General features: G+C 38.9%; 1 protein-coding gene across 4 annotated transcripts in view; it reads right to left on the minus strand.

The window, feature by feature from the left end:
* KDM4B (lysine demethylase 4B) overlaps positions 1–15,946 on the minus strand; it is a 257,679-nt gene that overhangs the window by 197,370 nt on the left and 44,363 nt on the right. For all 4 annotated transcript variants that reach the window (XM_074203930.1, XM_074203931.1, XM_074203933.1 and 1 more), the window contains one exon: positions 8,796–8,961. In XM_074203930.1, coding sequence (XP_074060031.1) covers positions 8,796–8,936 — 141 coding nt within the window. In that variant the 5' untranslated portion in view covers positions 8,937–8,961. The remainder of the gene's footprint in view (positions 1–8,795; positions 8,962–15,946) is intronic.

Raw genomic sequence — 15,946 nt, forward strand, 5'->3', positions numbered from 1 at the left:
TTGACCTCACTCTTCATTCAGTTTCTAACAGAGAGCCCTTCTTGTCAAGGCTAACACCTTTACATTCACAAATTCTCAAACAGACTTATGCTCCCATAATTCCTCCCTTCTCAAATCTTCAACATTTCCCTCTAATGGTCCCTTCCCCACAGTCATACCCAAGGCTATCTCACCCTTAAAAAATCCTCATTAGACAGTACCAGTTCCTCAAGTTATGATTCTATGTATCTCAGGTTTCTAAACAACCTATCATTACTCAACTGACATACCCTCTTCCAAATTTACTATTCTTGGGGAGACGAGGTGGTGCAGTGGACAGAACACTGGCCCTGGAGTCAGGAGTACCTGGGTTCAAATCCAGCCTCACACACTTAATAAATACCTAGCTATGTGGCCTTGGGCAAGCCACTTGCTTCCGTTCAGCTCTGGCCTTTCATCCTGGCCCTGTCCAAAAGCATGTTGCATCTGAGTACCCTCTCCCTTGATCTTGCCTCTCTTCTGTCATGTATTCCCCCCTTCCCTCTTCTCATTCCCCCTCATCCCATCCCTTTCCTCCTATCATTCTCCAGGACAAGACAAGATTCCCTCACCCTATTGTGTATGCCATTTCCTCCCTGAGCCATTTCCGATGAGAATGAAGGCTCATTCATTCCCCCTTGCCTTCCCCCCTCCTCCATTGAAAAAGCTTTTTTTTTGACTCATGTGAAATCTCTTAGCTTCTTCTTCATCTCCTTTTCCTTCCTTCCAATACTTTCCCCCATCACCCATTGACCTTTACCACATCATACCATTATATTCCACTCCTTCCTATGTCCTGTCTATATATGCTCCTTCTAATGGCTCTTATAAATGAAAAAGTTCATGAGTTATCATTATCTTCTTCCCATGTAAGAATACAGACAGTTCAACATCATCAAGTTCCTCATAGTTAGTCCCTCTCTTCCACTCCCTCTATGGTTCACCAGAGTCCTGTACTTGGAGATCAAACTTTCTGTTCAGCTCTGGTCCTCTCGTTAGGAAAGTTTGAAAGTCCCCTGTTTCATTGAAAATCCATCTTCTCCCCTGAAAGAGGATGTTTAGTTTTGCTGGGTAATTCATTCTTGGTTGTAAACCAAGATCTTTTGCCTTCTGGAATATCATATTCCAATCCCTACGAGCCCTTAATGTAGATCCTGCCAGATCTGTGTAATGCCGACTACGGAGCCTCGGTAGTTGAATTGTCTGTTTCTGGCAACTTTTAGAATTTTCTCTTTGATTTGGGAGTTTTGGGATTTGGCTATAATATTCCTGGAAGTTTTTCTTTTGAAATCCCTTTCAGGGGGTGACCAGTGAATTCTCTCAATTTCTATTTTACCCTCAGCTTCTAGGATCTCAGGGCAATTTTGCTGTATTATTTCTTGAAAAATTAAGCTTAGGCTCTTTTTCTGGTCATGGCTTTCAGATAGTCCAATAATTTTCAAATTATTTCTTCTGGATCTATTTTCAAGGTCAGTTGTTTTGCCAATGAGATATTTCACATTTTCTTCTAATTTTTAGCTTTTTTGGAAGAGTTTTATTTCTTCCTGATTTCTTGCAAAGTCATCAGCTTCCTTTAGTTTACTTTCTTCAGAGAGCTTTTTTTTATCTCCTTTTCCAGCTGGCCAATTCTGCTTCTTAAGGCATTCTTCTCATTTGCCTTTTGTTTTGCTTTTTCCATTATGCCTAAACTGGTTTTTAACATATTATTTTCTTTAATTGTTTTTTTATATTTCTTTCACTGAGCTTTTGATTTGGTTTTCATGATTTTCCCACATTGCTCTCATTTCTCCTCCACCTCCCGGAATTGCTTTTTCAAAGTCTTTTTTGAGCTCATCCACAGTTTGATCCCATTTTCTATTTCTCTTGGAGGTTTTGGATACAGAAGCTTGGATTTTATCATAATCAGAGTATATGTTTTGATCTTCTCTGCAGACTTCCCTTACCTTCTCTGGGGGGTGCAGGATGCTTTTTCCTGATTCTCGCTGCAGGTTCTGCGGCTGTACTCCTCACTCCACACTTCCCTTCAAGCTATTGCTGGTGATCTCTGAGCTGGGTTGGGCTGGGCTGCACTGTGGCTTTTTTTCCCACCCCAGGTCTTGGTGAAACACACCTTTCCCCTGAAACTTCTAAGTTATCTTGGACTGGGAAAATGTATCACTCAGTCTTTGTGGGTTCTGCCCCTCTAAATTTTGGCTAGAGCCCTCATTTGTTTTTTTGGGGGGTGGGTTGGGGGGGGTTGGAGTTATCAGGGAGTGCTGCCTTCACACCGCCATCTTGGCTCTGCCCTTCATTTTCAAAGAAGACCACAACATCAGGGAGGTGATGCCATGACAAGCATGTGAACTGACTTGAGTAAGAGGGTGATGAACTAAGTTGCCAGTCTCACTTTCTGGAAGTAGAGAGAAGAGAATTGAGGGTCTAGGATAGTTGCCTATGAATATGTCACATTTATGGGGGATATTATATTGAAGATGATTCAGCAAAGGAGGAAAAATCAATAGAGAGCAGAGTTTCAATGGTTTTATAGAAGGGAGTGGATTGATACAGTGCCATATCCTTTGGGAAGTTCCAGAATATCCACCAGTTAATCATGCATTTATTTAGCATCTGTGCCCAATACTAGGGATATATGTTTAAAGAACTCCAGTTTTTGAACAATTTACGTTCTAAAGGGGTGAGACAAGTGCATATGTGTATGTACAGCCTAAAATAAAGAGCACTAAATATATGTAAGATAGTTTGTGAGGGAGGTCAGACATTATCATTTGTGAATGGGGGGAGGAACACAGGAAAGGCTCGTGAAGAAGATGGTACTTGAATTGTGTCTTAAGGAAAGAGAATGATTGAAGCAGAGGGAGGGAGGGAATGCATTCTAATCTTGGGGAAATGAGTGGTATGGAGATGGGAGATGAGTATCATCTGTGAGGAATATAGAGAGGCTAGTTTGAAGAGACTCCAGGTATATCAAGGCTGAAAAGACAGATTGGGGCCAAATTCTGTGGGGCTTTAAAAGTTAAACAGAGGAGTTGCTATTTTATTTTAGAAGTATAAGGAAACATTGAAATTGAGTACAGGAGTGACAGTGAGTCATAGATCCTACACTTAGGAAAATTACTTGGATAGCAGTATGGGATGGATTACAGTAGTGAGAGACTTGATGGAAAGACCACTTAAGCATGCTGTTAACAGTAGTACAAGTAAAATATAAAGAGGGTCTGAACTAAGATGGTAGCTATATGAGTGGAGGGGCCAGATGTGAGAAATGATCTGAAGGTAGTAAATGCAAGATTTGTTAATTGCTGATTGGATATGTAGGAGGAGTTGAGGATAATACCAGGATCAAGAACCCAGGAGACAGAAAGGATGGTGGTATTCTGGTGAAGTTTGGGACAAGGGAGACTTTAGTGGGAAAAAGTCCAGTTTTGGACATGTTAAGTTTAAGTGTCAATGGGACATCTAGTTTGAAATGTCCAATGAGCAACTAATGATGTGGGACTGAAATTTATATAAGAGTTTGGAGTTGAATACATAGATTTCAAGACTCTCCCTAGGGCCAGTAGTAAAACTCATAGAAGCTGATGAGGTTACCTTGAAATAGGGTGGCAAGATTAGAGGAAGAAAAGAGGGGAACATGGGGCAGAATCTTTGGTAACATCCACAGGTAGAAGGCATGGTTTGGATTATTAGCTAGCAAAAGAGGCAGAGAATAGTAAATTTGCTTTTTTTTTTTTTTGCAAGGCAAATACAGGACTCAGGTGAAGCATAGATTGGAGAAGGGGAAAATATGAGGGACTTAATGATGATGAACTACATGTACTCCTGTATAGAAAAATGACACTGATAATACTCATATGAACCTTCTCAATTAATAGAGCAGGTAGATGAAGCACAGGAGAAAGCTGAATTTGAAGATATAATGTGGTGTAAAAAATGGAGTCAATAGATAAAAGGGAAATGTAATGGGAGAAAGAAAAAGGAGAGGGGGAATAGTCTAAGATATTTCATATACTAGATTTTTCTTTATTACAATGAGCTATTGCAATGATATGGAAGGGGGGGAAGGTAAGGGGGAATGCAAGGGGGTAATCTTCACTCTCATCAGAGGTGGCTAGGAGAGGAAACAGCATATATACTAGATGAGGTATAGACATCTGGAGTAAGAAGGAAAGAAGGGGGGTGGGGGGGGGGGGAATGTGAGTGATGGAAGAGAGGATGGACCATGGGGGGAGAGTGGTCAGATATAAGACATTTTCTTTTTTTACTACTAGCAAGAGGCTGGGATTGGATGGTCTGTCCGGGACCATATGGCTGGGTGGATGCTGGGCCTAAGGGGTGGTATGTGGGCTCGGGGCCTCTTGGCCCCAGGGCCAGGGATCTGTCTGCTGTGCCACTCAGCTACCCTACAGCAGAGACAGAGTGAAAGGAGAGAGAAAATGTAGTATATGGCAGTGGAGAAGTATGAATAGAGGGAGTTGCAATTAGCAATGGCAACAGTGGAAAATATGGAAGAAGCTTTTGTGATGGACCTATCATCAAGAATGTGATCCACCCGCGACAGAGCTGGTGGTGTTGGAACACAGACTGAAGTACATTTTTTATTTTTATTGGGTGGGAGGGGTTGCAGGGCAAATGGGGCTGGGTGGCCTGCCTAGGGCCTCACACCTAGGTGACTGTTGGGTGTCTGAGGCCAGATTTGGACTTGGGCGCTCCTGGCTCAAGGGCCAGTGCTATGTCCGCCACCTGGCTGCTGCTACTATTATTACTATTTTATTTTATTTTGGGTCTTTTTTTTTTTTTTTTTGGCAAGGCAATGAGGTTGGAGTGGCTTGCATGGAGTCACACAGCTGGGTGATTGTTGGGTGTACAGAGCCAGATTTGGGCTCAGGTTATCCTGACTCCAGGGCTGGTGCTCCATCCACTGCGCCACCTGGCCATACCTACTACTATTATTATTATTATTATTAATAATAATTTTAATTTTTCTCTCCCCTTTACTTTATTGCTCATGTGGGTCTATATTTGGGGGGGAGAGGGTATTATGTTTATTCTTAAACAAGAATATTTTAGTAATGTATAAAAACATTATTTGTACAAAATAAGAATTAAAAAGAAAAGAAAGAAAATGAAGGACAAACTCAGCTTTCTATCTATCTAGTCTCTCACCCAAATTCAAACCCCAAAACAACAAGAGATTACTGGATAATTCAAACTAAATGACCTGGACACATCTCAAAGTCAATGAACCATGTGGAGCTCACCTTTCCATACTCCAGAACTCTAGCCAACCCTAGCCAAAGACAGCTCTCTTCAGAACCTCTCCATTTTAATCAAAAGTACCATCTTTTCAGTCACTTTATAAGGTTTATAATCTTAGTAGGCCTGCTCATTCACTCCACATATCCAATCACTTGCCAAATCTCATTTCTACCAAAATAAAATCTCTTACATAGATTTCCCTGGCTCCTTTCACAGTTACCATCCTAGCTTATAGCCTCACTTGACTATTCCATTAACTACCAATTGGCCTTCCTGCTCATATTTTCTCACTCCAATCCATCTAAAACACAACTGCCAAAATGATTTTCCTAAAGTTCAGATCTAATTATGCAACTCTCCTAATTTAATGAACTTCTATTTAATGAAAAGTGTTTTTTTTTTTAATGACATCTAGGATTGAATGTTTGGCATTTAAAGGTCACCAGGTTCGACTTAACCACACCTTTGCAAAGGTTCTTTCCCGTGACTAAAATATGTTTCCTCCTAGCCTTTTCTTCATGGAATCAGCAATTTCCTTCAAGACTCATCCCAAAGTATCATCCTCCCTGGTAATCACCCCATCAGACCCTTGTATCTTCCTTAAATGTATTCTGTACATATATATATAAATATATATATATATATATATAACATATATATATATATATAAAAATATAGGTTGCTGTTATCTCCCCCAATATGATAAGTTTCACAAAAGCTGATATTTTTCCTTTTCTCCACAAAGAATGTGTGGAGCTAGTTTAAAGTGATTTTCTCATCTGAAAGAAAGAAGGAAACAAGATTTAATCAAGTAAATTTAATAATCTCAGGTCACAGGACTTGAATTCAGGTGTTAGGACTCCAAGATCAGAGGTTTTTCCTACAATAATTTTGCTTCTCTTGTTGTTAATGATATTCTTTAAGTTCTTCATTATAAAATTTGATAAATAATGAGAATATATTTAGAACTAGAAGGGACCTTTAGTTTTATCTAGTATTATTTCACTAATAAGATCAAAGGCACAAAGGTTCATTGACTTACCAAAGATCACACAGATGGTAAATGAAATAGCAAAGTAAGAACTGGATTCCTTCATTAATTATGAGAGAAATGCAAATCAAAGCTTCTCTGAGGTACCACCCCACACCTCTCAGACTGGTCAATGTGACCAGAAAGGATAATGATCATTGTTGGAAGAGACATTCACAAAAGTTCTTTATACTCAAGACTCATGGGCATACATAGAACATGAGAAGAATATGTCCAGGTGTACTGGAAAACTCAGTTCATTCTACAGTCAATTATCATTTATAACAAACAAAAATTATCAATTTGCTAGAGCAAATGGAAGGAACAGGAAGAACAGCAGCAATAGCAAGAGCTGGTCCATTTCCCAATGATCATTGCTGGAAGGGATTTGTGAAATCTGGGACACTAATACATTGTTGGTGGAGCCGTGAACTCATCCAACCTTTCTGGAGAGCAATTTGGAATTACGTCCAAAGGGCAACAAAAATGTGCATACCCTTTGACCCAGCAATACCACTACTGGGTCTATACCCTGAAGAGATGATGAAAAAGGGTAAAAACATCACTCGTACAAAAATATTCATAGCAGCCCTGTTTGTGGTAGCAAAGAATTGGAAATCAAGTAAATGTCATTCAACTGGGGAATGGCTTAGCAAACTGTGGTATATCTATGTCATGGAACACTATTGTTCTGTTAGAAACCAGGAGGGATGGGAATTCAGGGAAGCCTGGAGGGATTTGCATGAACTGATGCTGAGTGAGATGAGCAGAACCAGAAAAACACTGTAGACCCTATCAGCAACATGGGGATGATGTTCAACCTTGATAGACTGGCTCATTCCATCAATGCAACAACCAGGGACAATTTTGAGCTGTCTGCAATGGAGAATACCATCTGTATCCAGATAAAGAGCTGTGGAATTTGAACAAATTTCAAGGGCTATTCCCTTTAATTTAGAAAAAAAACCCAGATATCTTATTGTTTGATCTTGTTATCTCATACTTTTTGTTTCTTTCTTAAGGATCAGTGGATGGATCAGTGTACAACATGGAAACAAAATAAAGACTGACAGATTGCTTTCGGGGGTGGGGGGCATGGAAGGAAGTAAGATTGGGAGAAAAATTGCAAAGCTCAAAACTCAAAGAAAAAAGAACTGGATTCCTTTACATGCAAGTATGCATAAAGTATGGCCATAAAGCAAAAAGAAGTATATGGGTTAGCAGGAGGAGATATGATATGAGGCCTGAGAAGGAAGCATTACTCCTGCTTCTTAGCAGAGGTGGTAGAATGGATATAGATACAAAATAAAGCACAAATCTGCAGGCACATTTTTCCAAGTTTTGTTTGCCTGTATTTGTTACAAATGAGAATTCTGTTGGGATGCCAAGAAAATCACTGGGAATTAAGTGAGCATGACCTTAAAAAAACGAAGAACTATGTTTTCCTCAAGAGACTGAACTAAAGAAGAAAAGAACTACATAGTAGAGTTTCACAAGGGACTAGGAAAGAAGACAGTCAATAGTCAACATTCCACTGATTTTCTCATAAAGTGAGGTCAACTAAAATTTGGGAAGGGGAAAGCAGTGAGGAAAAACACTGACTTGGATTCAAATCTCAACTCAATGATGCTAACAGTTAACTTGTATGACTGGGGACCTTAACTTCACTTGACTTATCTGTAAGTAAGGAAGTCAAATGGACTAGATGGTCCTTGAGGTTCCTTCTAGCTCTAGCTCTATGATGCTATCCTTAACACTCTTTTGAAATTTATGTTTTTACTTGGGGGTGGAAGGAGGTGGCAGAAGAATGGACAAGCTGGTTTCTAAATTCACAAAATACTACACAGGACACAAGGTATACTGGGGAAAAAGTACTGAGACAGTGGGAAAAACAAATTAATTGTGCAATCCAAATTGTATTTTACAATTTTACAATGATTTAAATTCTTTCCCCTAGTCCAGAGAACACTCACCTAAACCCCCAGTTTGCTCCTCAAGAGCCCTACTGCGGCTCCCTGCTACCCATACAAAACAAGCTCAAAAGCCTATGCATGCCTTTAAGATTCATGACAATCAGGCACCTTTCCCCCTACTCAGTCAAAAAATAACTCTGCTCCCCTCCCACCATTACACACATACTATTCCCTTAGCCTAGAAAGCCCTCTCTTCCTCTCTTCATATGGTGAATTTCTACATTTAGAAAGTAAAGTCCTTTAAATGCAGCCAATCTCAGTTAGTAACAATTTCTACCTTAGACTTCCACTCATTTATATTACTTCCTTTGTGAACTGTCTCCCCTCCTAGAATGTAAGTTCTACTGAAGACCATGTCTAACACAATGCTTTGAATATAGAAGAAATTTGATATTTATTACATAAATGAAGTGTTTAAAAGAAAAAAAAAAACAATCTTAAGACCTAAATGCTGAAACTGGGTAAGGAAGTTGTGGGTAAGGAAGAGAACTAGGGGGAAAGTACTCAAACAAGCTAACCTTAGCAAGTCCTGCTCTGTGAGCTCCTTGGGACTCAATGTAGGCCACATATTTCCCAAAGTCCTGAAACTCTTCAATTGTAGGACGGAAGGTCATGATCTTACAGCTAGGATTTTGTGGACTTGGATTCTCGGACCCCATGATTCCAAATGGCTCAGTACCAAATCTACAAGGAAAAAAAAATACACAAGTTATTAAGGGAAACATCACCTTAATATAAATTTTATCATTGAATCTTTTTAAAAAAACTTCCTAAAATTAACACAAGACTGATGGAGCATAAGAGACAGTCAAACTTATATAATGATATATATATATATATATATAAAATTATAAAAAAGACAAACACTAATTAATTTTTCTTAAAAAGATAAAAGACGTAAGATAACTTTAAATGAATTAAAAATAGAAAAGCTTCCTATTTTAAATAGAAATATGGTGTAGGAAAGAACAACAAGTATAGTTTGACAGTTAAAGGCACCCTCGGTTTTCACAGCACACACTTATACTCAAGTTATTATCTTGAAATCAATAGCCTTCAGCCACTTCTTAATTGGATTTTGGCAGGAGATAGTATCAGGAACCACAGTGGAGAGGCAGATGGTCTTTTGTGTATGTCTTAATTTCTTCCTACAAATTATCTACCATAATCCATTCAGGTCACAATGGATTCTGCCAGTCCTCACAATTGTTTTCTACCTAATGATTTGTTTATTTAACTGGTAGCTGCTATTCTAGAGGCTAATAGCACTTCAAAAGAGCATTTTTGAACTAATTAACCTAGGTCCAATTCAGTAAACTTTGGTGATTTGGTAAGGCTCAAAATATCCCCTAATATAATGTCAGCTATAAACAAGTCTGTAAGATTTGAATATGTAAGTGTATCATCTACCTCATTATAATTGCTATAACCTCAAATTTTAGAAAGGCAGAAAGAGCCATTAAAGGCAATGGGGTTAAGTGACTTGCCCAAGGTCACACTGCCAGGTAATTATTATGTGTCTGAGGTCATATTTGAACTTAGGTCCTCCTGACTCCAGGGGCTGGAGCTCTATCCACCTAGATGTGCCCCCCCCCCCCCCACATTGGGTTTTAAATATAGGTAAATTTTACCACTGAATCTGTTTTCTCAGTTGTAAAAGTGGCTTAATCCACCCTGGGTGGATTAACTCCAATGGCTCCATATTTTTTCTCCAATTGAACAGAAAATCCTCAAATAGTGTTTTAAAGCCTTGGAAATGAATCCCTTTCTTCCTTTAAGACAGCTAGCTACTTACATGTAGAATAAATAAATTTCTAGAGAGCAGACACTGCTAGATCACAGGTATTTAATGCTGAAGATACCATCACCTCTATGTCACAGGGATATCATGAAAGTAAAAGTAAAAAAAATATTTTGGTAGCACTGAAATTCTTTACAAATGTGAGGAGTTAAATTATGATTATTGGCATCTAAGGATTTGGTCTATATTTACAGACAACATACAACTGAATTCCTCTATCTTCAGATTTGTATACACAAATACAAAAACACTAGACAAAGGTTTATGACTACCCAGTTTTTTGTTAAATACAGATATTCAGGTATTTTAGCACTAAAATAAAAGTGAACTGAAAGTCAGTGAAACTGACAAAAATGGGTTAAGTTATTTTTTAAAATTTTATTAAATTAAGGGCATAGGGTTAAGAGTGACTTGCCCAAGGTCACACACAGCTAGTCACTTATTATTAAGTGTCTGAGGACTCATTTGAACTCAGGTCCTCCTGATTTCAGGATTAGTGCTCTATCCACTGCACTACATTGCTTTTTTTAGAAGGAAACAAAATCAACTAGTATGAGAATAAAATCTTTTCTATCAACATATATTTTAATTGCACTGAAAAATTATTCAAAGCAAGACTGTTCTCTATGAAAGAAGGAAAAAATTCACCCCAAGCCTTATGCAAAAACAAAGGTCCCCCCACCCCCCACAAGTATTCTCCCACTGAAGTCACTAGGGGGCATCATGTTTCTTCCAGGAATAGAATTGATTAAAAAAGAACAGAAAGCTGTTTGCTCAGAGAGCTTTTTGAACAGAAGCTTTTGGGAAGCTTTTGGGTTTTAAAGTTTGTAAATCTCTTTCCTCACAATCTCAGTAAATAAATGAATATATATTTTACAGATGGGAAAATGAGCCTCAAAACAATGAAGTGACTTGCCCAAAGTGACACAGTGAAATGACAAAGCAGAGACTAGAAGCCAGCTCTCCCAATTTTCAGGATGGTACCTTTTATAATATAGGAGGAAAGAGAACTAGCATTTCTACAGCACCTGCTCCAAGCACTGTGCTGAGCACTTTTTTACAAATAAGATATAACTGTAGGTGCCATGATTATTCCCATTTTTTTTGAAGAGCTGAAAAAAAGAGGTGGAGTGACTTGCTAAAATCTCACACCTAATGAGTATTTAACTTAGTTTTGAACTCAAATCTTCCTAACTCCAGGCCCAAGATTTATGAATAGCAATACTTTTATCTCTGGCCCCCCCAAGCTTAAGACTCCTATGATAGAAAGAAGATTTTGAACTGAGAAGTTCAATGATAATGACAAAGGGCAAAAACATGCCCAGCTAAGAATTTCAACTTTTTTTCAACTAATGTTAAATTGTTTTTAACATGTAAATGTTAACTTTCTTTTAACCTTTTTGATTTTACATCATCTTCATTTGCAACTGACTACACTTCTTCCCTTCTCCTAGTCAAACCAACCAACAACCTCTTAAATAGTATCTGACAAGTGCATTTCACAACCAGTCTCTCCCATTGGCCAAGAAGAGTTTTCTTAACTCTTCTTTGAGGGACCAAGCTTCTTGGTCCTTTTAATTACACAGTCTACATTCAATAATGGGAGAGCCCTGAAGTTAAGAAATCATCATATGATTTTCATAATTTTATCTGTTTTATTCTATGTTTACTTATTTTGTCAATTATATAATGTGAAATTGTATTGCATTGGAGAGAGTTAACTAAGAGTATAATTCCTCAGATAATAGCTAATAGATCTTATTTCTATAAATTTGTTTAAATCATCCGGTCCTAGCAAAGTAAGAGGTATTATTAGTTCTATTATAGAGAGAAGGAAACAAAAGCCCAGAGTTTATCTCCCTTGCCCAAAGTCACAAAGCACTTGACAGAGCTCCAGGCTCAGAAGTCTGTCATTCTTTCCATGACACTCTTCCTTCTGCTTGGGTAGCTCAATTGAACAACACACTCTAATACTGTTCAGTGTCTATTTGCTGTGGAGGACTTAAACAATTAAGCAAGAGAAGAGCAAGAGGTACAAGTTCGAGAATAGATACAATTCTTGTCCACCTGAGGTTTATAGAAGAAGCACACACTCAACATAAACAGCTAAAATAGCTACCACTTCCACTGCTTCAAAGATAAGACTTCCATCATTTCTCATAAGTAATGTGAAGCAGACAGTCCATTTTACAGATGAGGCAATGAAGCCTAACAATACATTTCCCAAAGCTAATGTAAAAATCTTTAAAATATAGAATACAATGTTAAAATCACAGAAGTCCCTGTCACTTTCTTCTCTGGAGTCATCTAGGTCCACTAGACAAATATGAATCAGGATGATTGAAAACTACTCCCATTTCGAGGCAATAAGCATTAAGTGACTTGCCCAAGGTAAGTAACAAAATGTCTCAGGTTCTCCTGACTCCAGGGCCAGTATGATATACACAGCCCCAACACTGCTGCTATCAGATCTTAGAACCAGATTTTTAAAATAAGGATATCTGAAAATGTCCTTTTAAACACTGTGGAATTTGCTATTAAGTCTAACTATCTAAAGAGAGTCAATTGTAATGGCAATGCGGCAATGCCACAAGATCTCCATTATAACACTGTATATAACCAAGCTTCCTATCCAAGGGCAATTCTGCCTACTTCTACCACCAAAAAGACCATGGGATCACTAAAAAAGGAACACTTGAGGGATTTGTTCCCAATCTATTTCTACATATCCTGAACTATTTAAGTTATCTCAAAAGATATGATCTAGGGCAGGGCTGTCCAACCTTACTTTTTAAAGTTTTGATTGAGAGCTTCCAGCCAAGATGGCAGAGAAGACAGGCACTGCCTTAAGTGCTCCCTGTGTCCCCTCATGAAAGAAACCTCTTAACAGAAACTTTATCAACAAAACCCAGAAAAAGAAACTAGTAGAAGAACACCTACCAACAAGGTCTGTCTCAGAGGATCGTGGGCGAAGCAGGAGCAGAGACCAGAGGGTCAGCGCAGGGGCGGGGGGGGGGGGGGGGGGGGGGGGGGGCGGTTGGAGAAGCCAGAGGACCAGTGGTAGCAGCAGAGACTTTGGTGAGAGGCATCAGCAATAGAGACTTTGGTGAAAGGCAGGTCAAGAACCAAGTTTACAAAAGTTGAGTCTTTTGGCCAGGGAGGGGAGGTCTTCACTCTTCCAACTCATGAGGAACCTGACCTCCATAATTTTGGAGCATTAGTCCAGGAACAAAGGGTAGCCCCCCACCCCCAGGCACTACAGAGACTCAGCTGAAAGGGAGATTGGCTTCCAGCCCATTGTTCAAGGTCAACTCAGCTCTTGCTGCCCCTCCTCACTCCCCTTCAGGATTGAGAGAGGGCTTCAATCACTCCAGAGAAAGCAACCAGCACCCCCTATTGACTGGCCCTTGGAATTACTAAGTAAAGTGAAAAAAGCCTCTAGGATCTTCAAAAGCAAACCTCTGAGGCAAAAGAGCTTAGAATGCAACCAAGAATCAACTACCCAGCAAGGCTGAATGTCCTCTTCCAGGGAAAAAGATAGACTTTCAACGAACCAGGGGAATTTCAAATGTTCCTGTTGGAATGGCCAGAGCTGAACAGAAGGGGAAAATATGAGGGACTTAATGAGGATGAACTGCATGTATTCCTGCATAGAAAAATGACACTGATAATACTCATATGAACCTTCTCAGTTAATAGAGTAGGTAGAGGGAGCTTTTATACTTGAAACACAGGAGAAAGCTGAATTCGAAGATAAAATATGGTGTAAAAATGGAGTCAATAGATAAAAGGGATATGTAATGGGAGAAATAAAAAGGAGAGGAGGAATAGGTCAAGATATTTCATATAGTAAGATTTTTCTTTATTACAATAAGCTATTTCAATGATATGGAAGGGGAGAAGGCAAAGGGGAATGAGGAAAACTTCACTCTCATCAGAGGTGGTTAGGAGAGGAAACAGCATATATACTCAATGGGGTAAAGACATCTGGAGTAAGAATGGGGGGGGGGACAGGGGGAAAGGGGGATGTGAGTGATGGAGGAGAGGATGGACCATGGGGGGAGAGTGGTCAGATATAACACATTTTTTTTTTTTTTTACTTCTTGCAAGGGGCTGGGATTGGATGGCCTGCCCAGGACCATAGGGTCAGGTGGATGCTGGGCCTAAGGGGTGGTATGGGGACTCAGGGCCTCTTGACCCCAGAGCCGGGGATCTGTCTGCTGCGCCACTCAGCTACCCTACAGCAGAGTCAGAGTGAAAGGAGAGAGAAAATATAGTGCATGGTAGTGGAGAAATACAAAAGGAGGGAGTTGTGATCATCAATGGCAAGGGTGGAAAAATATGGAAGTAACTTTTGCCATGGACTTATCATAAACAATGTGATCCATCCACGACAGAGTTGTTGGTGTTGGAACAAAGACTCAAGCACATTTTTTGTTGTTATTATTTGGGGGGGGGGTGCAGGGCAGGTGGGGCTGGGTGGCCTGCCTGGGCCGCTTAGCGGGATGATTGTTGGGTGTCTGAGGCCGGATTTGGACCCAGGTGCTCCTGGCTCAGGCACTGATGCTCTGTCCACCACCCAGCTACCCCTACTATTATTACTATTTTATTTTATTTTGGGTCTTTTTTTTCTTTTTTTGGTTTTTGCAGGGCAGTGGGGTTCGGGTGGCTTATATGTCACATGGCTGGGCGATAGTAGGGTGTATGGGGCCAGATGTGGGCTTGGGTGCTCATGGCTCCAGGGCTGGTGCTCCATCCATTGCACCACCTGGCCATATCTACAATTATTACTATTTTTTTTTAATTTTAATTTTTTCTTTCCCCTTTATTGCTCAAGCAAGTCTATATCTATGGGGAGTATTTCGTTTACTCTTAAACAAGAATATTTTACTAATGTAAAAAAAACATTTGTACAAAATGAGAATAAATATTAAATAAATAAAAAGAGATAAGGAAGGAAACTACTGTCAATGGAACCTTTTAGGAGGATATAAAGCAATTTCAATACTAAATATGTTATGTACCCAATGGTATAACATCCAAATGCTTAGAAAAGTTGGAAAAGCTACAGGAAGACAGAGATAGCAAAATTCTACTAATGGGAGACCTCAACCTCCCACTCTCAGATTTAGATAAACCTAATCATAAAATAAACAAGAAGTTGAGGAGGTAAACAGATTGTTAGAAAACCTAGACATGGAGGAAATTGAATGGGGATAGAACAGAATATATACTTTTTTCCTGCAGTACACAGCACTTACACAAAAACTGACCATGTACTAGGGCATAAAAATCTAATGATCAATTGCAGAAATAGTGAATACATCTTTCTCAGATTATAATGCAATAAAAATCATATGCAATACTGGGCCAGGGAGAAATAGACCCAGAAGTAATTAGAAACTAAAAAAAGCAAGAAAAGTATTGAATTAATAAATAAAACCAAGAGTTGGTTGTATGCAAAACCCAGTAAAATTGATAAACTTCTGATCAATTTGATTTAAAAAAAGAAAACCAAATTGCTAGTAGCATAAATGAAAAAGGTAAACTCACACTAATGAGGAGGAAATTAAATAATTCAAAATTATTTTATCCAATTATATGCCAATAAATTTGATGATGTAAGTGAAATAGATGAATATTTACAAAAATATAAGTCGCTCAAGTTAAGTAAAGAGGAAATTAGAAACCTAAACAACCCTATCTCAGAAAACAAGCCATTATTGAATTCCCTAAGAAAAAATTTCCAGGGTCAGATAGAATTCTATCAAACATTTAAGGAACAATTGGTTCCAATTCTATATAAACTCATTGGAAAAATAGCTGAAGATGGAACTCTACCTAACTCTTTCTATGACATCAATATGA

The sequence above is a fragment of the Macrotis lagotis genome, chromosome X (genome assembly GCF_037893015.1).
Source record: "Macrotis lagotis isolate mMagLag1 chromosome X, bilby.v1.9.chrom.fasta, whole genome shotgun sequence".
Taxonomy (NCBI): domain Eukaryota; kingdom Metazoa; phylum Chordata; class Mammalia; order Peramelemorphia; family Peramelidae; genus Macrotis; species Macrotis lagotis.